Genomic DNA, 25,118 nt, shown 5'->3' on the forward strand with positions numbered 1-25,118 from the left:
TGGACTGTTTGTCTCTGCAGTATTCCAGGCACTTCCTGAACAAAAAGAACCCACTCCTGAAAATGTCTTTCCATCTCATTCATACTCTGGGTTCCCGGAATATTCTTGCCAGTCACCTTCTAAGCTTTGTTTAAATGAAGGTAAATTACACCATGAAAATGATAACAAACCACGTTCTGAACATGTTTTTAACAAAAATGCTGAGAGTTTTTATAGTGATATAGAAAATAAAAAAGTAAGGAACTCCGTAGTTCCATTTGAAGTGAAAGAAGACCAATAGTTTAATATGCAGGTGACAAAAAATAGGAACCCAAATACCACCAATTGGAAATTAGGCATCGGACATACATCTCAGTGTAGTGATCCAAAAACCCTTCTTGATTTGTGTCTTGCCCGCTCCAATGAAGTGCAATTCATGATTCAAATAAAAAGCCACAATTTTTCTGCTGTTACAAACACTTAAAAGAAAACAAAACCAAATCAGGACTTGTTCTAGAAGCCATTATATGCAGATAATTGTATTGCTAATAACTGTAAAAGCCTGGAAACTGAATTAGAAAATGTAAGTGTTCTCCACTGTATAGTGACAGAACATCTGAAGTATGTCGAAATGGAGAATTACAGCAAGCTATGTGAAGGTTTAAGAATGAGATAGGCATTAAAAGTAAAGTTAAAAGTAGAGTTCCTGGCTTTGGAAAAAGAGAAAATTCAAAAAGAGGTAGAGGTTCACTTGTTACTACTCTATTTTTTTCTCTATCAGTTACCTGATCCATTCTGATTTTTCACTTTGAAAAGAGTTGTGTATAACATGGGGTTGTCTTAATATGTAATTGTGTTTTCACATATATTATTTCTGCTATCTAAATAATAGGAGTTCAAGAAAACATTTTCATAATTTTTGTTCCTTAATCAACTTAAGTGTCTCTGTCAGTCTTCTGTATGAACTGGGAAATTAATTTAGCTATGTACCATGTGACTTTCTGCATCAGAAAAAATATAAAGGAGACTGCTTAAAAAATGTAATAAGCTTTGGGTTTTTGCTTTAATGTATTGGCTTAAATATAAATTGCATTCTATAAACAATAAAATGGAAAGGAACTAATGACTGAGAGAAGGGATATAAACAAATATTCCCAGCTATACTAATGTTTTATACTCTAGTGTATGCAATCTTTTATATGCTTTACTTTAAAAAGTAAGACACTTAGAATTCCAACATGACCCCTTTGAGATTTTTTAATAACAAACATATTTAAATATATTTAAATATATATATATATATATTTATCACCAGTCTCAGATATTTTTGTTGATTCTTACCTTTATATTATGTTGTTTAATAAAGTATGGTACATTTTGACTTGCATGATTTTATCATATAGGTAATGTAAACCCTTTGCAAAATATTCAGTATTTAACTCTAAAGGAGAAAAGTTTTGAGGTGCATTGACTTTTAAATGTAGACAAAATTGATATATTCTTTTTCAAAAGAAAAAGTGGATGAGTCCTTCCCCAAATTAAAGCATTTAAATCCTTTTTTAAAGTCACGCTTTTAATTGATCTGATCAGTTTGACAAATTTATCTGGTCATTTTTCTGATCCAGCATTATAGAATTCTATAATCTCTTTTGGTGCCATAGAATGCTAGGTAATGCATCTTTAGGAGCTTCGGAAAAATCATCTAACCTTTGGTGTTATTTTCATTTTCAGTAAATATGGGGTTAAAGTATTAGGTAATTACTTCCATATCCTCTAGCTATAAAATTCTATGGTTATTGAATGTGAAATTCGGGGAGCATTACTCATTTTCTAGAATTCTACATTAACTAACAGTTGGTCAGTTTCACTGTGCTTCTGTGTTGTGTAGACTTTGGTTCCTGTATTTCATGAATACCATTATGATTTCGATATCCCCAAGATCTAAAGGAAAAAAAGAGTTGTAAAAGGCAAGAGGGGAAGAATAGCTTAGTGCAAAAAGAAGACTTCCTATTGTTAACCACATTCCTAAGCTCTATGTCACATCCTCTAAGTCTGGCTGTGTGATGCAAAATCCAGGTGGTAAAGACAGAAAACAACAAATTTTGTGTCTTCATCTTTTCATTTTTCTGTCTCTGCTAATCAGATGGGGGAGGGTGTTAGGTAGCAAAGAGTCGATGTAAATAAGAGCACAACATTAAGAAAGCCCTTTGTGAAATAGAAATGAAACAGAATTTACAAAGATTTCAGTGACCTATAATGATACAGTAAGCACAAAAATATTTTTATTGGTGAAAGACATGACATTTAAACTCAGAGCCTAATGATAAAATCAATGAAAATACAAAAGTTCTTTTTAATGAATACATTAATTGTTAAATTATCCTTAGTATCAAGCTTTTGTTGACTGGACAAGATAATTCTCCAGGTAGTCCACTAAAAGAGCAGTTTATTCGGGAAAAGAAAAGGAAACAAAACCACCACAGCCGTGTGAGGACGCACACCTCTGGCCGGAGCTCCAACCGGCTCACATGTGCAAAAAGAAAGAGAGCTCTTCCCCAAATGGCTCCCTATGTCAGTCCTTCTCCCGGAAGTTAGAACTATAAAGTTTTAACAGGAAGTCAGGACTAGAGAGTAACAGGGAGCCCAGCTCTGCCCATAGACCTCCTAGCTCTGTGGTTAGTCATCTTAAGATGCCAGTTCACTTTTATCACTTTCATTAAAGTTTGAAGAAGAAAAGAAGCACGAAAGTAGTGAAATGGAAGTAACAGAACACATATATAATGCTGCTGCTGATGACAGCCATGGATTAATTCAAGAAAGAAAGAGTGGAAAAACTGATGACCAGCAATTTCCTATTATGGAGAATGAAGATTCTGATAGGTAAGCCTATAGCAATATTTAACAGTAGTTAATTGTTATTTTCCTATCCAGCAAATTCTAATTTGAGCTAATATTCACGATTTACAAACTTTGTATTTTTACTAGGGATTTTCAGCCTTGCCCGGTAATCAGAAAATGCAAATTAACCAAATTAACAAAAAAAACTAACAAACAATAAGATACCATTTTTTGAAGTCATAATGATAAATAATTTATTTAAAAAATAACAACCAGGTTCGGCAAATGGGAAGAAAAAGGCATTCTCATACACTATTGGTAGACATAATTTCTCAGACCTCGTTTTGTTACTGGAGAGTGGGCCCTCCTTGGCGCGGTGTACAGGTTCTTGGCATCTTGAGCAAAGACCTGAATGAGATATCGAGATAAAGTAGTGAAAGAGCAGTTTATTCAAAGAGATAGAAGCGGGCCGAGCAGAAAGCAGTGGCTCAAGGGCCATTGTTAGAAGAGAGTACACTTCGAAGGGATTGGAGAGGGCTTGAGTAGAAGAAGGGGCTCAAAAGGCTCAAAGGCTTAAAGGCGCTGACTAGCGAGGACTTGGAGTTTTTATCCCTTTTTTCTCTAGAATGGGTTATTCCTTTCCAGACATGGGACCACTTGATTGACACCTGTGATTGACAAGGGGCTATTACCTCATCTTATTAGACTGCGCATGTTCCTTCCCAGAATTCAGTCCGTTATAATGATATTAATGAACTTCCGGGCATATGCATGATATTATAATGATTGGATAATGAGGCCCAGGTGAAATGAAGGTTGTTGTGGCCTTTACTGCGCAGGTGTGAATGACTGGCGTAGTCTAGTTGGGTATTTTGTACCCATTTGTTTCCTCATAGGGGTAGATAATTACAGTGAAAAGGGGAAGTTTTGGGCAGAGAGGGGAGGTCTTTTGGGCAGTCACATTCTGTGGGTTGTGTTGGATGTGCAGGAATGCAGACACCTGATGCCTATCTTTGACTGCCTGCCTTGTTTTCTCCTTGAGAGATGTGATCCCCATAAAATTTCTATGAGGGACAGGAGGTGTTTTCTTCTGTATCTGCTTCCTGCTGGGCAGGGGCATAGAGCTGTTCCTACCTATTGGGGGATTCGCAGAACTCTCATCATATCTGATCTTAGATGAGAGGAAGGGGACCCGAGATCTGCTTGGAACACCGTGTTGGCTTCTCTGGTTGGGACTAGTAATCTTGCTGGGGTATCATCTGTATCCCCAAGGCCCCTGAATGAGGAAAAATAGATTTTAATTAATACATTTAAAAGTGTTGGCTTAAAGAGCAGAGCTCAAAGCTATTGATGCTACCGTGTTTCCCCGAAAATAAGACCTAGCCAGACCATCAGTTCTAATGCGTCTTTTGGAGCAAAAATTAATGTAAGACCTGGTCTTATTTTAATATAAGACCGGGTATAATATAATATAACATAATACTGGGTATAATATAGTATAATACCAGATATAATATAATATAATATAATATAATATAATATAATATAATATAATATAATATAATACTGGGTATAATATAATATAATATCATATAATATAATACTGGGTCTTATATTAATTTTTACTCCAAAAGATACATTTGAGCTGATGGTCTAGCTAGGTCTTATTTTGGGGGAAACATGGTATGTGACGGAAAATCCATCTGCTCTATGGAGCCTGTGGCTACTTAACTGGTTATTCAGGTGACGTTAATTGTCCAGGAGCTGGGCCCAGACGGGTTGGAAAGAACATTTGGCTTCAATGATTACAATCAACAAGTATAAATCACAAGCTTTAGGGTAATTTTCTAAAGCAGGGGGTAGGAGCTACAAAACTGTGAAAAAAGAAACATTAAGGAGAAGGAAACTTAAAATTTCTGTAAGAAAGAAGACTTAAAAGTTTTTCAGTGGGGGGGCTACTCATTGGCCCGTATCAGTTTTACTAAATCAGCAATATTTGACCCAATGAAAACTCTGTCCAAAATCTTTGCTTCATTTGGCTTTCAGGACTTTTAGTTTTCCCGGGGAAAAACACATGCTTGGTTCCCCCTGCCTGTCTAGTCCGTCCATTTTGGATTGTTTTCCTTGTTTCTCCTCATTCCCCACCTTTTACACATTCAAGTGGCCCCAGGATTCAGTCCTTGATCTTTTTCTCATGACTTTTACTACCTTGTTTATGTCAATGTTCCCCAAATTTATATCTCCAGTGCAGATCTCTCCTTAATTGCAAACCTATATATCAAACTGTCTACTTGATATCTGTTTTTGGATAGCTATCGGGTATTGCAAACTTAAGATGTCCAAAATCGAACTACAGTACTGATATTCTTTCTCTTACCTGCCCCTAATGTAGTTTTCCCTGTTTGAGTTAATGACAACTCTTCCAATTGCTCTGCCCAAAACTTGGTGTCATCTTCAACTCCTGCATTTCTCTTACACCTCACATCTGATGTGTCAGCAAATCTTGTCAGGTTACCTTCAGAATATATCCAGAGCCAATCACATCCTCCAGGCCCAAACCTGTCTCATCGGCTATCTAGATTAGTGTAATAGTCAACTAATTGGTTTTTTGTTTCTTTCTTCCATTCATTCATTCTTCCTTCCATTCTTTTTCTTTCTCTTTCTTTCTTTCTCTCTCTTTCATCTGACTATCCCCTCACTCCCTTCCTCCCTCCCTCCCACCCACTTTCTCTCTCTCCCTCCCTTCCTTCCTTCCTTCCTTCCTTCCTTCCTTCCTTCCTTCCTTCCTTCCTTCCTTTCTCCCATCCACCCTCCCTTTCCATCAATTCTAAGCACAGTAGATCTATTAAAGATAAGTCAGATTATGTCATTCCTGTGCTCAAAACCTTCTAATTGCCTCCCATTTTCACTCAGAGTACATGCCAAAGTTTGTCCTACTACTCCCTACAAGACCTTACGTAGTCTGTTCATCTCAGCTCTCTGTCCCTGTCTCTGACTTGAACTTATATTTGCTAACCTTTTCACTCTGTTCCAACCACACTGAATCTCTCACTATTCCTTAAACACTCCAGGCATACCTGCGTACTTGCTGCTGATTCTCTCTGGAATGCTTTTCCCTCAGATTCCTCATGGAACGCTCTTCCCATTCTTCAGTTCTTTACTTAAAAGGCAAGACCTTTCTTGGCTTGCCCAATATTTTGACCATTTCTGCCCCTACAGCACATCAAAGCTTTATTTTCTGTTTTAGTTTTTCTCCCCTAACATACTGCATATTTTGCCTGTCTAGTTTATTGTTTGTTTGTTTTTTAAATATTTTATTGGGGAGGGAACACAGGACTTTATTGGGGAACAGTGTGTACTTCCAGGACTTTTTTCCAAGTCAGGTTGTTGTCCTTTCAATCTTAGTTGTGGAGGGTGCCGTTCAGCTTCAAGTTGTTGTTCTTTCAGTCTTAGCTGTGGAGGGCGCAGCTCAGCTCCAGGTCCAGTTGCCATTGCTAGTTGCAGGGGGCACAGCCCACCATCCCTTGCGGGAGTTGAAACCGGCAACCTTGTGGTTGAGAGCCCGTGCTCCAACCAACTGAGCCATTCGGGAGCTCAGCAGCAGCTCAACTCAAGGTGATGTGTTCAATCTTAGTTGCAGGGGGTGCAGCCCACCATCCCTTGTGGGACTCGAGGAGTTGAACTGGCAACCTTGTGGTTGAGAGCCCACTGGCCCATGTGGGAATCGAACCGGCAGCCTTCCGAGTTAGGAGCACGGAGCTCTATCTGCCTGAGCCACCGGGCTGGCCCCTAGAAAAAGCAAATCTTTAATTTACTGAAAGAATATTTCTAATATTGCCTAGGTATATAGTCTCTTCATTTAAAAAAATATGTGTAATATTCAGAAATTATTATTTATAATTATAGCTAGAAATGGAATAATAATATAGATTCATTTGCTATCATAGTACTTAAAAACACTTAAAAATAAATATTGCTTTCCCAGCAGAGTGTGAAACATGTTTTGAAGCCAGATGTCAATGGGTTTGAATTCTGGGTCTGCTATTGACCAGCTGTACGGGCTTGGGCAAGTTGCTTAGCCTTTCTGAGCTTCATTTTCTTCCTTTAAAAATACCTAATGTACTGCCTACCTCCCATAATTTTTGTGAGGATTCAAATGCCCATAAGACACGTAAAGTGCTTATAATAATGCTTAGTAGTTGCATGGTAAGTCCTCACAAAGCTAATATCATGATTCATTTAAAAAGGGTTTCCTTCATATAAGGACTTAAGTAATGCTTTCCAAATAGGTCTTAGTTTCAATAAAAGTTTGTTTTTATTGAAAATGACAATAAAAACCCTGATATGTTATTTTTTTCTATCAAATAATGCAAGTAACAACCATTATGTGTTTTTTTGGTGTGTTTGTTTTGACTGTAAGCTTGATCTGAATCAATACTTTGTGTTAATATTATTAGTAGTATATTTTCTTTGTCCCATAATGTTATTTTTTCTATTTATTGTTTAATCTGCCTTATAGAAAATTAATTAAAAATGCACATATTGTATATAAGAAACAATTAGGTTTAGATATTCTTTATATTTTAAGTATTTAATATTTACCTGAAAATAATTTTTTTTTTTTAGGTCAGCAAAAAAAACATCTAATGAAGAGATCAAGGTATTGTGAAAAATAAATTATCAAAAATATCATCTGTCGTAAAAAATATTTTATAAAATATATAATGAAAAAATAGAAAATCTTCCCTTGTTCTAGAGGCATTTACTTTGAAAAAGTCATTTAGAAACACTAGTTATTGATAAAAGTAACTTTTTGATAAAAATCAATTATTTTAAGAATATCCATGTTTTTGCTTTTATAAAAAGGTAAACATTTATCTCCTCTGTACACTCAGTATATTTTATGAATATTGTGGGGACATTTTGAATAGCAGTGTCATTTATTTGTAGGTCAAAGAGCAAATGAATTCGGTAGATGACCTTGATGACTTAACTCAATCTTCTGAAACAGTTTCAGAACATTGGGAGTTGCCTTACTCCAATTATCAGAATTCCATGTTGCTAATTGAACAACTTGGCATGGATTGTAAAGGTAGGACCATTGTAAAACTATAAAGCCTTTGTATGTACACTGTAGTAATATATGCACACTTTGTATGGTACTGCTCTGTTGAGTACTGATGTGTTGCAGAGCTATTTATCTGAGATCTGTTTTATATTTAAAATAAAATGAGAGCATTTGTATACCCTCAGTCAAAGAGCTATGGTAATTACCACTGTGCTTTTCTCAGTGTGAATGGCAACACCTAGTGTATTTGTTGACTGTGCCTCTCTCCTATGCCATCACCCACGGTCAGGTTACCATGATTTCCCTGATAGAATACTGATATAACCTCAGAACTGTTCTCCCTGCCATTCCACCTCCTGGAAACTTGGTGTACATTGCAACCAGAATTATGATATATTTTTAAGATCTCATCATGTTACCCCCTTGCTTAAAACCCAGCTGTTACTTCTCATTGTTTTGAACAAGGTTAAAGACCACAGTCCTCTAGCTTTATTTGATATAATTTCATATCCTTTCTGTCTCTGTCGCGGCCACTGCCTGATATATTTTTTTGCTGTGATAGAGGTTTTTGTTTCCAACAGTGGTGTTTAGGTAAACTATACACTTATGAAGCACATAATTTGATAGTTTGGATGTCCATATACGTATATGAATCCATCACCACAATCCAGAGAGTTAACATATCCATCACCCCTAAAAGTCTCCTTCATGCCCCTTATATCCCTTATTAAGAGACTGTCAAATTGTTTTGCAAAGTAGTGGCACCATTTTCCATTCCCACCAGCAGCATGTTAGAATTCCAGTTCCTCCATATCTTCATGGACATTTAGTATTGTCAGTTGTTAAAATCTTAGCCATTCTGATGGATGTGTAATGTATACATCATTATGGTTTTAATATGTATTTCCCTAATAATGAATAATGTTGAGCATCTTTTCATATGCTTATTTGCCATCTGTATATCTTCTCTGAACTTTGCCTAGATCTTTTGTCATTTTAAAAATTAGACTTTGTTTTCTTATTTGTCGAATTTTGAGAATTCTTTACATATCCTAGATACAATACCTTTATCAGCTATATTTTTTGCAAGGATTTTTAACTAGTCTTTTTATTCTCTTAACGTCTTTTGAATAGTGGAAGCTTTTCTTTTTGATGAAATCCTATTTATCCATTTGTTCATTCATGGATTTTGCTTTTGGTGTTCATATTTAAGAAATCTTTGCCTAGCACAAGGTCACAAAGATTTTCTCCTTTGTTTTCTTTCAGAAGTTTTATAGTTTTATGTCTTCCATTTAGATCTGTGATCTGTTTTGTGTTTTCTTTTACACACGATGCAAGGTATGGATCTAAGTTCATTCTTTTGTATATGGATATCCAGTTATTCTAGCACCATTTGTTGAAGGGGCTCTATTTTTTTCCATTTCAGGTCATTGTGCCTTTGTCTAAATCAGTTGACCATATATGTGTGGGTTTATTCCTGGACTCTGTTCTGCTCCATTGATCTATATGGCCATCTTTACACCAATTACATGCTTTCTTAATTACTTTAGATTTATAATAGTTCTTGAAATTAGATAGTGTTAGTCTTAAACAACAGTTTTACTAAAGGTAGTAAATATATACGTCTTGTGGCCAATACTTTCTCTGTCATAACTAATAAGCTCTGCCATTGTACCATGAGAATAACCATAGACAATACACAGATTAATGGACATAACTGTACTGCAGTAAAATTTTATTTACTAAAACAAGTCACTTGGCTCACAGATTGGAGTTTGCTGATTGCTATTATGTGATCATGTTGTTTGCTAATAAAGATAATTTTACTTTGTCCTTTCCCAGATGGATGCCTTTTGTTTCTTTATCTTGCCTAATTGCACAGGCTAGAACCTCGTAGTATAGTGTTGAGCAGGAGTAAAAGCAGTCATCCCTGTTTTGTTCCTGATCCTTTGGGGAAAGAATTCAGTTTTTCACCATTACATATGATGTTAGCTATAGAGTTATCATAGATCTTCTTTATCTTACTGAAGAATTTTCCTTGTATTCCTAGTTTGCTGGAAGTTTTTATCAGGGATAGATGTTGAATTTTGTCAAGCGCCCTTGTTTTCCCCTATTGATAAGGTTATATGGTTTGTTTTTTTTAGTCTGTTAATATGGCGAGTAATACTAATTCATTTTTTCACTTTAAAAATAATAACAGCTTTATTGAGCTATAATTCAGATACCATAAAATTCATCAATTTAAAGTGTGCAATTCAGTAGTATTTAGTGTTTTCACAGTGTTGTACAACCATCACCACAATCAATGTTAGAACATTTTCATCACCCCCAAAAGAAACTCTTTATCCACTAATAAGTACCTTTTGAGACATTTTTAGGACTACACCATTCAGAAAAAATATGTTTTTTTTCTCACTTGGTAAAAGGCTGAAGTCTTACAGATCTAGTTTGAAAGAGTCTGTCTTAAACATAACAAAAAAACCCTTCATTTGTTGTAGTCTTTGAATGGGTATTTAGCTAAATTTGACTTCCCAGTGGTAAATTGGTCACACTAGGAGCCACAAGCATATCTATCTAGTTGTAATCTTAGTGAAATAATGAACAAAGTTAATAGTCTTTTATAATGGAATGTGAGTGATACTACAAATATATGAGGCAGTTAAAGGTACTCCCTCACCCCCACTGGAAAAATTTTGCTTTCTGTGATTATAAGATTTGTTTTTATCTTTTAGTTAAAAATTTGTACTTGAGCTGATGTGGAAAGATCTTTTTTTAAAATTAAATTTATTGGGGTAACATTGGTTAGTAACCTTATATAAAGTTCACGTGTATAAGCATCTGCATACTCTATTGTGTGCTCACCACTGGAAGTCTACTCTCCTTCTGTAAGTATGTATTTGACCCTCTTTACTCTTAACTGATTTTTTAATGTTAAACGAAACCTGCAATCCTGGGATAAACCCCATTTTGTCATGACAAGTTGTCCTTTTAATGTATTTGATTTGCTAATATTTTGTTTAGAATTTTTACTTCCATGCTCTTGACACAGTTTTCTTTCTTATAATATCTTTGTCTAGTTTTAGCTTCAGGGTAATACTAGCCTTATAGAATGAGTTGGGACATATTTCTCAAACTCTTCATTTTTTGAGACAGAATTTGTCTAGAATTGGTGTTATTTCTTTCTAAAATATTTGGTAGAATTCACCAGTATAGACATTTGGGCCTGGAATTTTCTTTGTGGGAAGGTCTTTATCTAGGACTTCAATATCTCTTATAGATACAGGGCTGTTTAGTTTATCTGTTCTTTCTTGATAGAGCCTTTGTAATTTCTGTCTTTCAAGGAATTTACCCACTTCATCTGAGTTGTCAAATTTATTTACATAAAGTTTATTATATTACTCTGTTATCTTTTTAATATCTGTAGAATCTGTAGTAATGTCACATTACTCATTTCTGATATTGGTAATGTGTGCCTTCTCTCTTTTCTTTCTTATCAGCCTGGCTAGAGGTTTATCACTTTAATTGATCTCCTGAAAGCATTTGGTTTCAGGGGTTTTTCTCTATAGGTTTTTTTTTTTTTTTTAATTTTCTCTCTTATGGGTTTTATTTTTGATGTTTATTATTTTCTTTCTTTTATTTGCTGTGGGTTTAATTTACTCTTCTTTTCCTAGTTTTATAAGGTGGAAGTGAAGGTCATTGATTTGAGACCTTTCTCTTTTCCAATATAGACATTCAGTGCTATACATTTCCATGTAAGTACTACGTACTGTAGCATCATTCCACAACATCTAACATGTTTTGTTTTTATTTTCATTCAATTCAAAATACTTTCTAATTTCTTTTTTCATTACTTCTTTGACCCAGGGGTTATTTAGATGTGTGTTATTTAGCTTCCAAATATTTGAGTATTTTCCAGAGGTATTTTTGTTCTTGATTTCCAGTTTGATTGTCAGGGAACATACTTTGTATGACTTAAGTCCTTTTGACTCACTCCTTTTATTAAGGTTTATTTTATGACTTAGAATATATAGTCTTTTTGGTAAGTGTTCCATGGAAACTTGAGAAGAACAGTGGTGTTATGTCCTTGATCACTTTCTGCCTACTTATTGTATTACTTATTGACTGAGTGGTATTGAAATCCCAGACAGTAGTTGTGAATTTATCAATTTCTCTTTGCAGTTCTTTCAGTTTTTGCGGCATGTATTTTGAAGCTGTTATTAGGTGCATAATCATTTAGGATTGTTATGCTGCTTATTAATTTATCATTGTGAAATGACCTGGTTAATTGCTGGTAATATATTTTGCTCTGAAATCTACTTTGTTTGGTATTATAGCTACTTTAGCTCAGCCTTCTTTTGTTAAGTGTTAGTGTAGTCTATCTTATTTCTATCCTTTTTAAAAATTTGTGTCTTTACATTTAAAGTGTTTTTCTTAGAGTTTGCCTATATTTGGGTCTTGCTTTTTTATCCAGCCAGACAATGTTTTTATTGAGGTTTTTAGACCATTTCCATTTAATGTGATCATTGATACAGTGGATTTGAATCTGTCATCATGTGGTTTGATTTCTGTTTGTCTCATTTGCTCTTTGTTCCTATTTTCTTCTTTTTCTGTCTTCTTTTAGATTAATCAAGTAATTTTTATGATTTAGTACTCTTTCTTTTTTTTTTTTTGGTTTATTAGCTATAACTTTTGCTATTTTAGTGGCTGCATTAGGGTTGGTTCATGTCAAATGACTAAGTAATGACAGTCCACCTTCAAATAATATTATATCACATCATATATAGTACAAAAAAATTACAGTAGTTTACTTTTAATGCTGGATCTGTGGAATTATAGTTCTCATTAAGTTTAGAAAGTTTGGAAATTTTTTCTTCAAATGTTTTTCTGTCCCTTCCCCCTGCTTCTTTGGGGAATTATATGATAGCCATTTGAAGTTTTCTCACTATTCACTGGTGTCAAACTGCCTAATCTTTTATTTTGTGATGTCTAGTATGTATTTATTTTTATCCAGTGTATTTTTCATCTCTGACATTATAATTTCTATTTGAATAAGTGCTATTTGCTTTTTAAAAAAATAACTTCCATGTCTCTACTTAACTTTTTGAGCTTTTGTTTTGAGAGGTAGTTAAGTTGCCTGCAAATAGTTTGGTCCTTTCTGGTGTTGCTCTTATGATTTGTTAGGTGAATCCAGAGCCTGGCCAAAGGCTAATTACTCCCCACTAGTCAGAGGCAAGACCTTTCTGACTAACCTGTTCATTTTCCTGTGAGTTATGAGTTTCTTCAGCCTGGCTAATAGGAGTAAGCACCAGGCACTGTTTCCTCTACTGTTTTCAGATGTTGTTTTTTCCCCTGGTCTTGGGTGATTTCCTCACACGTATGCATGGTTCCTTTCTCAACTGAATGCCCTCTGCAGGTCTCCAGGGTCCTTTTTCTGTTTTGCTGTCTTCTCTCCAGTGTTCTGACCTGTGATCTCTCTCTGCCTTGGTTTCACCAGACCCTCGTCAGCTTCATCACCTAATGTAGGGAGTCTGGTGGACTCTACCTCAGTTTCTTCTCCCTGTGGAGTTGCCTGGAAATTCTCTCGAGGCAGTGAGCTGGGACATTCATTAGGATAACTTCATTTGTTTCAGGAATCATTGTCCTTCGTTCCCTGAAGTCCAGTCTTGAAAATAATTTTTAAATGTAATTTGTTTGTATTGTTTTTGCTTGTTTCATATAGGAAGGTAAATCAGTACCTCTTACTCCTTCTTGGTGGAAGCAGATTGCAATACAACTTTGGCACATGCTGTAGACTGTTTAGAATGCTCTTCTTTCTCCTTTGTCTCATTGCTTCCCACTCACCCTGCATTTCTCAGTGTAGCCATCTCTTCCTCAGGGAAATCTTCCCTGGATCCAGCCTAGGTCAAGTTCTGTTATGTGATCATAGAACTGTATAATATCTGTCTGAATTTATAATTATTTTATTTGTCATTTTCCTCTACTAGACTTTGAGCTAAATAAGAGCCAATGGTCTTGTCTCTTTTATCTGCAGAGCTTAGTATAATGTCTTCCACATTGTAGGTACTCAGTATATATTTGTTCAATGTATGAAAGAGTGATTGTGAAAATGTAGTCCTTTATTTGCAAAAAGTACTCATATATTTTATTTCTATTTTTGTTTTCTCTCTGATGTAGATTCTGTTAGCTTGTTGAAAATTCAAGATGCCATTATTTCATATGAAAGATTAATAGAACTTAGGAAAAATCACTGTGAGTTACTTACAGGAAAAATAAAAAAAATGGAAAATAAGGTTAGTGGACTACAAAAGGAGCTATCAGAAACAAAAGAAATGAAATCACAGTTAGAGCATCAAAAAGTGGAATGGGAACAAGAACTCTGCAATTTGAGGTATTAAAACATCTTGGTTTTAAAGAAATATTTGAATATTTGCTTTCATACTATAGATATATAGGATAAGTTTTATAATTGCTAACTTTCCTCCTGGTATTTTATAGGGAAGAAACTTCTTTAGTATTGTGGAATATAAAATTCTTGGAAATAATATAGCAAGTTTTTAACAGTGCATACTTCTAGTAATAAGTTAATGTGTATGTGTATTCTTTCAAATCATTATTTGAATGACCATATAGAAGTCCACCATATGGAAACCTCATTATTTATTTAACAAATTGAATTTTGGTTGTTTTTTTCTATATTATAGTTAATGCTATAAGGAATATCTCGTATATAAACCTATTCCTACATTTCTGATTATGTACTTTGAATAAATTCTTTAATAGGGTATTATTTGGTTAACATAAAAGAACTTTTGAAAAAAATCTTTGATCCATATTTCCAAATTGTTCTCAAGAAAGTTCATATTAATTTACCTTCCCATCAACACAGTCTAAAATGGCCATTTTTCTCAAGACAGAAAAAATTTCTCAAAAATATTTATGCAGTTTTAGTCTTATTTTTTAAAAACTTTTATATATTTAAGTGGGTTTTTCCAGGACCCATCAGCTCCAAGTCAAGTAGTTGTTTCAATCTAGTTGTGGAGGGCGCAGCTCACAGTGGCCCATGAGGGGATCAAACCGGCAACCTTGTTGTTAAGAGCACCGCACTCTAACCAACTGAGCTATCCTGTCGCCCCACAGTTTTAGTCTTAATATATGCACAGTATGAAAAGTGATGTTATGGAAAGATGACTAATTAATTTATTCAGTATCTTATATATAATAAAATTAATTCAAAGGTCCACACTGAAAGCACATATTACTCTTCATTGTTGACTCAGTATGGATCCTGTCTTGTTCCAAAAGGGATTTTAAAGTGATTTATAAAATAGATAATAATCAACAAGATAATCTGAAAGTGTTACAAAAGAAGAAACATAAAAAGTGTACAGCAACAGATATTAGACTCTCTAGCGTAGTCTTGGATTACAGTAGTCAGCAGGTATGAGTTGTGTATGAGACATCTGCAGATACTGCCTTACACTGTAAATCATTTTCAGGGGTACCTGTCATATTTTGAATATGAAAAAGCTGAAATTTTATTTTTAGTGAATTTATAAACTTGTTTATAAACAATGACTTGTCTTTTTAATTAGTAACTAGATTATCTGTCCTAATGGAGGAGTAAGTATGACTATGGGTAAAAGGATAACTGTCAGCTCTACCTTTACCAAGGAATTTCAAAATTCCTTTCCTACGATATTTTTCATTGCTACCTTTCAGGTATATATTATCTTTTGGAAGAGATTGAAGTGAGAAATAAAAAGCATGAGACCTAGATAGGAAAAAAATTTGAGAACTTAGAAATTTCTTTAGGATAATAAAGCAACCTATGTAGAACCAGATCATAAAATGAACTTTTTTTTTTCTAATCAAATGAAATTTAAGATAAGTGTATTTAACTGCAGATTTACCTTACAACAAGAAAAAGAGAAAAGAAGAAATACTGATATGTTATATAAAAAAATTAGGGAGCAGTTAAGAAAAAAAGAAGAGCAATATAGTAAAGAAGTAGACATGAAACAACAACTTGAAATCACTCTTCGAACACTAGATATGGAATTGAAGACTGTAAGAAATAATTTCAATCAGGTAAATTCACCTTTAGTAAAAATTTCATAATTCTAATACTATTTCATCCATATTTATAATATTCCTTCGATTTGATGTATATTATTTAGGTTTAAAACAAACCAAAATGTTATTTCGTTCAAAATATGAACTGTGACATTTATAACTACAATTTTAATTTATTTCAATTTTGGGCATCTAATAGATGCTCTGTATATGTTTTCTAAATGAAGAAGTAGAAGGTAAATTGAGCTTAATCATCAACACAAATGTTAACTTTGGCTTTCTTAAATGTTAACAAACAGGCTAAATTGCCTTGAGACTGTGATGAAACTAGTCAAATGTTTTGTAAAGAAATGTTATTTCACAATATTATAGCTGCCTGTATTTTTGCTGTGTGACAAATTTAGCTCTCATTTAAATTCAAATTTGAGTTTTTCATGGAAGATAAAGATCCTTGTACTTAGAAAAGCTACGTTCTTTTAACATTTTTTTTTTAAAGGTTTTTGACTTTTTTAAAAAAAAAATAGTATGAGACCAAAAACCTAATGAAATGTATTCCTAGGTTGTGGAAGAGCTAAATGACTCTCAGAGGCAACTTTCTCGAGAACAAAATGCCAGAATATTACAAGATGGAATTCTGACCAATCTCCTTTGCAAACAAAAGGAGGTAGAAACAGCTCATAAGAAAATGAATTCTGAGGTATTCTTTTAGTCATTTTCAAATGTGTGTATGTATTATTTGTGTATATATTTTAAAAACCAACACTATCAATATGGAATGTACAAAAGATTTAAAAAGCATACATATATATACACACACACACACGCATGCATGTATGTATATATCGTGTGTGTGTGTGTGTGTGTGTGTGTGTATGTATGTATGTTTAGGATGTGGCATTTTTGGTCCATTGCAAAAAATGATATTCTTAATTCAAATCCATTTGTCTTCAACAGTCAAGTAGTGACATTCACAGTGGCCTCATCCAAAGGGGGGGGGGGGCGGTTAATATTTTCCATAATACAGAGGTTAGTTTTCACTTCCACTGATGGTAAGGAGGAAAAGCAGAGCCAATTCGAGACCATATTTTAGATGTCATTCTCCTACTTTTGAGAAAAGTAACAATTTTCTCCAAGTAGTATTTTATTTCAGTACAAGGACTTTTTGAAGACAATGATATACCATGATATATACTTAATGATAATTTATTGATAAGTATTTTATTTAGTTAAATAGTAAAATGTATTTTACTTTATTTCACATTTGATACTACTTTAAACTTTATCAAAAGGAAATAAAAGTTATTGCAGCAGCAAATAATCTCATGATTTTCTAAGAAGAGCTCTATAAATTTTACCGTATTTACCATGAGTTTTTTAAAATATGTCTTTTTTTTATATTTATATACTTCTACTGCAGAAGTAACTGTGGTTTGGTGCAGAAGCACTGATTGTAGTCAGAAGACCTGGGGAAAATTCTGAACTTGCTTATCTTTTTAACCTCTCCATTCCAGACGGCAATAACTAAATGAATTCATGATGTATACAGAAGTGCTTAATACGATGCCATCAGTTGTTAGTATAGATATAATTTTTATAACTTACTATGAAAATATTAGAAAAGTAGAATATCTATAGAATATTCTCAGGAAATAAGAATTTTAGGAAATTTAATCTATCCAAATATATGCAGAGTTAATACTCTTACTGTGGGGTAGCTGTATGTATATTCAAACTAAAAGCTAAATTTTAAGTGTAGTGAGATTTATTAATCTTTTATTTTAATCTTTTATTTTATGCCTTTGGGTTTGCCTTTCCAATTCTGAGACTCTTAAAAATTCTCTTATGATTCCTTTTTTTACTTTTATGAATTCAGCACCTTATATTAAATTTTTGAACTTTCGGGAATTTTTCCTTGTATAAAGTTGGAGATTTGGGTCCAACTTTATATTTTGTCAGTGGGATTCCCACTCATTACAACCTTTTCATTACATAACATATAGGTTCTTTAATTTCAGAGGATATCATGATACATCATTTCATCGAGTGCTAACGACAAGTCTCCATTGTTTTACTTAGGTTTCTGAGAGTCCTGAAAAAGATCTGTTGCATGAAAACCGCATGTTGCAGGATGAAATTGCCATGTTGAAACTGGAAATAGACACCACGAAAAATCAGAAGCAGGAAATGGAAAAAAAATATTTTGAGGACATTGCAATTGTAAAAGAAAAGAATGACCACCTTCAAAAGACGATAAAACTAAATGAGGAAACACTAACAAAAACAATATTTCAATATAATGGACAGCTGAACGTTCTGACAGCTGAGAATACAATGCTAAATTCTAAACTGGAGAGTGAAAAACAGAACAAAGAAAGACTGGAAACAGAAGTTGAATCATACCGTTCTAGACTGGCTGCTGCAATCCATGATCACGAGCAAAGTCAGACATCAAGAAGAGACCTAGAACTTGCTTTCCAGAGAGCAAGAGATGAATGGTTTCGTTTACGGGACAAAATGAATTTTGATATGTCTAACCTAAAAGATAACAATGAGGTTCTTTCTCAACAACTCTCTAAAGCTGAGAGTAAATTCAATAGCCTAGAAATTGAGCTCCATCACACGAGAGACGCTCTCAGAGAAAGGACTTCAGTTTTAGAACATGTACAAAGAGACCTAAGCCAAACACAATGTAAAAAGAAGGAAATTGAACATATGTATCAAAATGAACAAGATAAAGTGAATAAATACATTGGAAAGCAGGAATCCTTAGAGGAGAGATTTTCTCACCTACAAAGTGAAAATATGTTGCTACGACAGCAACTGGATGATGCTCACAACAAAAGTGACAATAAAGAAAAGACAGTCATTAATATCCAAGACCAGTTTCAGGATATCATAAAAATACTTCGAGCTGAAAGTGAAAAACAAGGTCGTATGCTAGAAGAAAGAAATAAAGAGTTAATCAAAGAATGTAATCATTTGAAAGAAAGAATTAGTCAATATGAAACTGATAAAGCAGAAAGAGAGGTAAATATCCAGAAAGAAATAATTTTCAAATTTCCTGAAAGAAAATTCAAAGTAATATTTGATGTTGGCCGAATGTTGAATCTAGTTGAATATTAAAAATACAGACTATGAATGTATTTGCTTTATCAGCTTAAAAGCAGACATTGTGTCCAAATAAAAATTGGACCTGAGTACTGCTTTACTTTGAGTAAAGATGTTGTGTTGCCTATGAAATTTTAAGTTATATATTGTTAATAGATATAGATTGGTAATAATTTAGTCTTATACTGCTAAAATAATAATTTTAATCTTTCTGTCATCACATTGTAATACTGTGTTTCCCGAAAATAAGACCTAGCCGGACCATCAGATCTAATGTGTCTTTTGGAGCAAAAATTAATATATGTAATTATGTAATATAAGACCCGGTCTTATAGTATATTAAGATAAGACCGGGTCTTATATTAATTTGTGTTCCAAAAGACACATTAGAGCTGATGGTCCAGCTAGGTCTTATTTTCGGGGAAACATGGTACCATTATGAAGCAGATAAATGGAAATGCTCATACCTAAAATGAATGTTTTGAAATTAAGATTCAATTAAGTGGATTACCTAGACAGTTAATTCTAGGTTTTCCAGAAGAACCGAAGTATAGATACTGTCCCTCAATAGCACCTTTCTTTCAGTAGCTTCATATACATTTTTGTTGGTATAATTTTTTTTATTCATGCCAATTTGATTTAAATTGGAAATATTTCAGTCTCAAATAATGTATTCTTATGGCCTCTCAACTCGTTAAAGACCGCTAACTTTTCATTAAATCATAATTTGGAACATATGATGAGTTTTAACAAAATTATATTTGATTTAATCTTCCCACTACTACATATAATTTTATTTGACTATTGTTACAAATAATTTGTTCATATTTCTCATCACAAGTCCCAATTACTATCATTTAGACATACGTTTGTCCAATTCAAAGAGAATTGTAGCTGTCTGTTATTAATTTCGCATTGGATCTCCATTTTCAGACAAGTTAGGGGTGGCAGGATTCATGTGTAGCAGGGAGAGAGGTAGAGACCAGGTTACCTGGGGCCCTGAAAGCCATTGGAATTAGTTCACTTTTCTTCTAAGATATAGGAATCTTTAGGAAGGTTGTGAGCAGAGGACTGCATACGTGAGAACCTCTGAGGTCAATCTAAGCCTGAGATAAAAAAGAGGGAAACGTTACACAGTGTAGAGTTTGCTACCACTGGTCCCACCGACAGACCCATTTCCCTTTGAGACGTCAGTAGATTGTAAAGCTCTACAGGTTCATCAGGGGAGCATGGAGAGTGAGGCTGAATCCGTCGTTGAAGTAACCTAATGGTGATTGGGGATAACACCTTCTGTGTCTCTACCTTGATTCAGTAAACAGGAGTGTGTCCTGTTTGTCCTTTACTGTGTCCAGTAAACAGGAGTGAGAGGACACACTCCTGTTTACAATTCAAGGTGAATTGATGCATGTGATCTCTTTCAAGTTACATATTATATTAATGTTAGAGTTATAGATTATTAACATAATTTAATAATAATGTGATTTATATAAAATCAGTAACAAAAATATCTTACTAGGTAGTTATTAGACAACTTCAACAAGAATTGGCTGATACCCTAAAAAAACAATCTATGTCAGAGGCTTCACTGGAGGTTATATCACGTTATCGTATGAATTTAGAAGATGAGGCACAGGATTTAAAGAAGAAATTAAATGAAATCAGAAATCAAGTATGTATAAAATTTAACATGTCGATAGTTAATCTATAACTGGTTAAATAATATACAGTGTTTGGGGATACTAATTTTCATGGGTAGCTTTATTTTCATTAAAATTAATTTATTATAATTTTATTATCTTTATAATGCACTTATTTCTTAAACTCTGACTTTCATTCTGCCATTTCTATTATATGTTTTTTCTTGTAATATTTACCCATGGGAAAGCTGAGAAATATGCAGCATTCCTCATAGAAATCGAGAGACTTTTTCTACTAAACAATATTTTGTGGTGATATCTCCATTACCACGATGAGGCAGCCATTTAAAATCAGAGGATAATATTTAATGGAACATTCCAGAAAATTGTTTCTTATCTTCACTTTTGTGAATGGATACAGAAGCTGCATATGTTTCATGGATTTCAGAATCACTTGTACCGAAAGGTCATTATGCAAACCAGTCGAAGTAGGCATTGCCTTCATTTTCTTTCCATTTTAGAATTATTGTAAAAGTATGGAAATATGTAGAGCATTATAGTATGCACACCCACAATAGAGAATTAAGAAAATTATCTAGATCCACTATTGGATTTTTAAAAAAAATCTTTATTGGGATGTAATTCACATATCATATAATTCTCCCGTTTAACATGTACAATTCAATATCTCTTAGTACATTCAGAGAGTTGTGTAACTATCACCACAGTCAATTGTAGAACATTTCTTTCACCCCAAAAAGAAACCCCATCTTACTTAGCTGTCACTCCCAGCTTCCCATCTCTCCCAGCCCTGGGCAACCACCAATCTACTTTCTGTCTCTATAGATTTTCCTATTCTGGATATTTCATGTAAATGAAGTCACACAATCTGAGTTCCTCTATGTCTCGCTTCTTTCACTTAATATCATGTTTCCAGGGCCCAACCCTGTTGTAACCCATGTCAATATGTTATTTCTACTTACTGCCCAACGTTACTTCATTTTGTGGATAAAATACGTATCCGTTCATCAGTTGATGGAATGTTGTGTTGTTTCCACTTTTTGGCTATTAATAATTCTGCTGTGAACATCAGTTTGCAAGTTACGGTGGGAGCCTATGTTTTATTCCCCTGCCCCTGGACGCCCGGCTCCCACGCTCTCCTCTCCGTGAAGCTTCCTGTGGCTGCTCGAACTCTCACTGAGATCATTCTCCTCAGCACTTGTCAGCCAGTCTGTGCAGAGCAATCTAGCCCTGAATTTCACATTGTTAAAATTTTCTTCATGAGCGATATCTTGTCTTTCTAAGTATGAAATTATTTAAGGGGAAATGGTGTTTGATATGATGGCTCCTATCCTTGCATAAATTGAAAATATTTTGCTGAACAGTTGTTTGGATAAAATTAAATATTTTATACCACTTCTGTACTTTCTTCTTGGAGACATTGATATAATTAAGCTTTTATTCTAAAAGTATTTTAAACAAAAAATATAAAATTGAAAGCATTTAATCTAATAGAGAATTGTTCAATCAAATGCTCAGTTTTTGCGATGTCAGAGGGATAGTGGAAGGGGGGAGGGGGGTTCACACAGTGTGAGGGATATAAATGATAAACGACTAAGTATTGTTTTGTCTTGTGCACCTGAAACTAATAAAATTTAAAAAAAAAGCTCAGTTTTCTTCCTCTGTAAAAAAAAGAAAAGGAAAAAAACAGGAAACCGGCCTCCCTTCACTCCTCAGCCACACTGGGATGTGCAGAGATTGATACCATGTTACTAACTGTGAAACTCTGGGGACGGCTTTTCTGATCCGCCAGAGCACGTCTCCTCATCTGCTCATCAGAGGACTTGGTAACACTTGCTGGGAATGAAGTGATCCGGGAAGTTGGATTTAGCACTAGAGTCCATTCTTTCCATGTCAGTGACTTTACCCTGCCTCTCATGGTCATGTGCACTGTACGCTCAGTCCCGAGGTGGTTTCTGCATTATAGTCCATGGTCTTTGCCCACTGAACAGTACAGAGATGAAGCAACTTATAAATTATTAACGTACTGCTGGCTACTTCAATTGGTAAAAGTTTTCTGAAGCATTGGGGCTATATTCTGGGCCTCATGCTCCTCATTTCCTGCCATTGTCAATGGTATGAAGAATGATTTCAGAGTAACTTGTGTAAGAGACCACTTCCATTGGTATGCTACCTGTCTAAAATATCAAATTTTATTAGAACATAAGATACAGTGACAATAATAATGCTAATTGCAAACCCTTAGAGTTTACTATGCATCAAGTATGCTTCTAACTACTTTACATATATTCCCTAATTTAATCTTCCCAGCACCCCAGTGAGGTAGATGCCATTATTTTCTCCATTTTACAGATGAAGAAACTGAGACTCGGAAAATTTAAGTACTTTGCTCAAGGTTATGTAGGTAATAGCTGGTGGACTTGCAATTCAAACCCAGGCATTGTGGCTCCTAGGTAGAAGCTGCCTTTCAAACTAGTCCATGAAATATCTGGTCATCACCGAGAGACACCTGTTCACTTTTGTAATCACTGGCATAGCCATGGTCATTTGCATATGTTAATCTTTATCGTTGGTGTGGTTCTTGGAATACAAAAATATAAGTATCATAACATAATTTCCTTTTTTACCCATTTGGCTAATTTAGAACGTTGTATATTTATCTGATAAAATACAATTTTAAAACATTAATAACGTTTTTGTTTGGGTACTAGAGGAGAGATTGGTAAGCTTTTCTGTAGGGCCAGATAGTAAATATGTTAGGCTTTACGGGCCATAAGGTCTCTGTTGTCATAACTCAGCTCTGCTGTTATGGCAGGAAGTAGCCATAAACAAAATGCAGATGGAGTGTGGCTGTGTGTCAATCCAATTTCAGTTACACAAACAGGTAGATTTGTACTAGATTATGAGTAGTTAAAAAGTTTTTTTTTTCTTTATTTTTAGTTGCTTGAAGCAAACGATCGACATACAGAGGCCGTAAGATATGCTGAGAAGACGCAAGATCACATGCAAAAGTATAACTTAAAGCAGCACAGAAAATGACTTGAGTATTTATAAAGCAGACGTGTAGTGTAGTATGACAATTAGATCAGTTGTGATAATAAATACATCAGTGTTAAGCTGGATAAAAATTTCAGCTTTGAGCTACTTTGAAATGCGTATTTGTTTACATTGTCTCTAGATTTTGCACATTATCCACAAAATACTACTAGAAAACTGGCATAGTTGCCATATCATGTGCTTTTCAAATTGTAAGATTTTATGGAATTGCACCTTCAGATGTTTGTTCAGAGATTATGAGGTATGTTTTAAATCATTGTGTGAGAATAATTATTTCAAAATATACATTTTAGGCTTGAAACTGAAAATGCTGAGTTAAAAGTGACAATTGAAAAGCAAGCAGGCCGAATTGAACAGCTTCAGAGAAACCTCTTATGTACAAGTTCGGTAAGTCAGTCTCCTAATTTCTGTCACACTAAAGGAATTTCCATTTCTGTAGTAGTAGCATATAAGAATATTTTGGACAATAAGGAGTCTCATGGATAAAAGTAGTGTATTCATCCTGATAGTATTTGCAAATAGGAATGTAATTCCTCTTTATAGAGGAAGGTGTCTGAATTCATAAAATTACTGAATTTTATAGTGAGATTTTAATAAAAAAAAAGATGGTGATAGTCTAAAAATATTTGATATATACCACATTTTATTTATCCATTTGTCTGTTCAACATTTGGGTTTTTCCAGCTTTTGGCTTTTTTTTGGTTTTGTTTTGTTTTTTGTTTTTGGCTATTGTTAATGCTGCAATAAACATTGGACTACAAATATCTGTTTGAGTCCAGGCATTTGAGTAAGGATTTGATCCAGAATTCTGAATTTCCCTTGAAATGTAAACCCTTTAGTGAGATTTGGAGAACAAATTACTTTTAATGTTCTAATTTGTTTTCTTCATCATTAAAGAATACTGGGTCATTGTGCAAATGTTTCCTGAAAAGAATATACTTTTCTCTTTGTTGGATTTTGAAAAAGAAAACAGATGCAAGTGTAAAAGTAGAAATGAATGTCCAATCAAGGCCTTACATAGTAACATAGTGCTCCTAGCTTTGCAAGTTTAGAAACTAATCTTTTTCCATTCACTTGAGTTAATCATACGCTTTTAAAGATTTAACAGTTCGATGTCAGAAAAGATTGATGTGTCATCCAGGATGACAATTTCCTGATAGGTAGTGAAACCCATACCACTGTTTCCTAAGCAGAACGACATTCGCCTGCCATCCTCCTGTGCCCTGTAGGAGAGGCAGCCTAGGATTTCCAATCAGAAGATTGTACTGTGAACCCTGAGGTGGAGTGCTGAGGTGGACGCACCTACCAGCTGGTGTCTTTCAGTCACAGTGGCCAGG

General features: G+C 34.3%; 1 protein-coding gene across 6 annotated transcripts in view; it reads left to right on the forward strand.

Annotated features, from left to right (window-relative positions):
• The window catches only part of ANKRD26 (ankyrin repeat domain containing 26), an 89,980-nt gene that overhangs the window by 54,060 nt on the left and 10,802 nt on the right, over window positions 1–25,118 (forward strand). For 5 of the 6 annotated variants that reach the window (XR_012493778.1, XM_074324971.1, XM_074324970.1 and 2 more), the window contains 10 exons: window positions 2,702–2,859; window positions 7,444–7,477; window positions 7,768–7,909; window positions 14,060–14,273; window positions 15,790–15,973; window positions 16,518–16,655; window positions 18,035–18,985; window positions 20,583–20,735; window positions 23,665–23,735; window positions 24,075–24,168. Coding sequence is in view for 5 of the 6 variants with exons in the window: in XM_074324971.1 (XP_074181072.1) it covers window positions 2,702–2,859; window positions 7,444–7,477; window positions 7,768–7,909; window positions 14,060–14,273; window positions 15,790–15,973; window positions 16,518–16,655; window positions 18,035–18,985; window positions 20,583–20,735; window positions 23,665–23,735; window positions 24,075–24,168 (2,139 nt within the window). In the remaining variant the exon portion in view is untranslated. Of the gene's footprint in view, window positions 1–2,701; window positions 2,860–7,443; window positions 7,478–7,767; window positions 7,910–14,059; window positions 14,274–15,789; window positions 15,974–16,517; window positions 16,656–18,034; window positions 18,986–20,582; window positions 20,790–23,664; window positions 23,736–24,074; window positions 24,169–25,118 lie in introns of those variants that run through there. The other variant, XM_074324972.1, reaches the window with a different exon arrangement.

This window comes from Rhinolophus sinicus, linkage group LG02, assembly GCF_036562045.2.
Source record: "Rhinolophus sinicus isolate RSC01 linkage group LG02, ASM3656204v1, whole genome shotgun sequence".
Taxonomy (NCBI): Eukaryota; Metazoa; Chordata; class Mammalia; order Chiroptera; family Rhinolophidae; genus Rhinolophus; species Rhinolophus sinicus.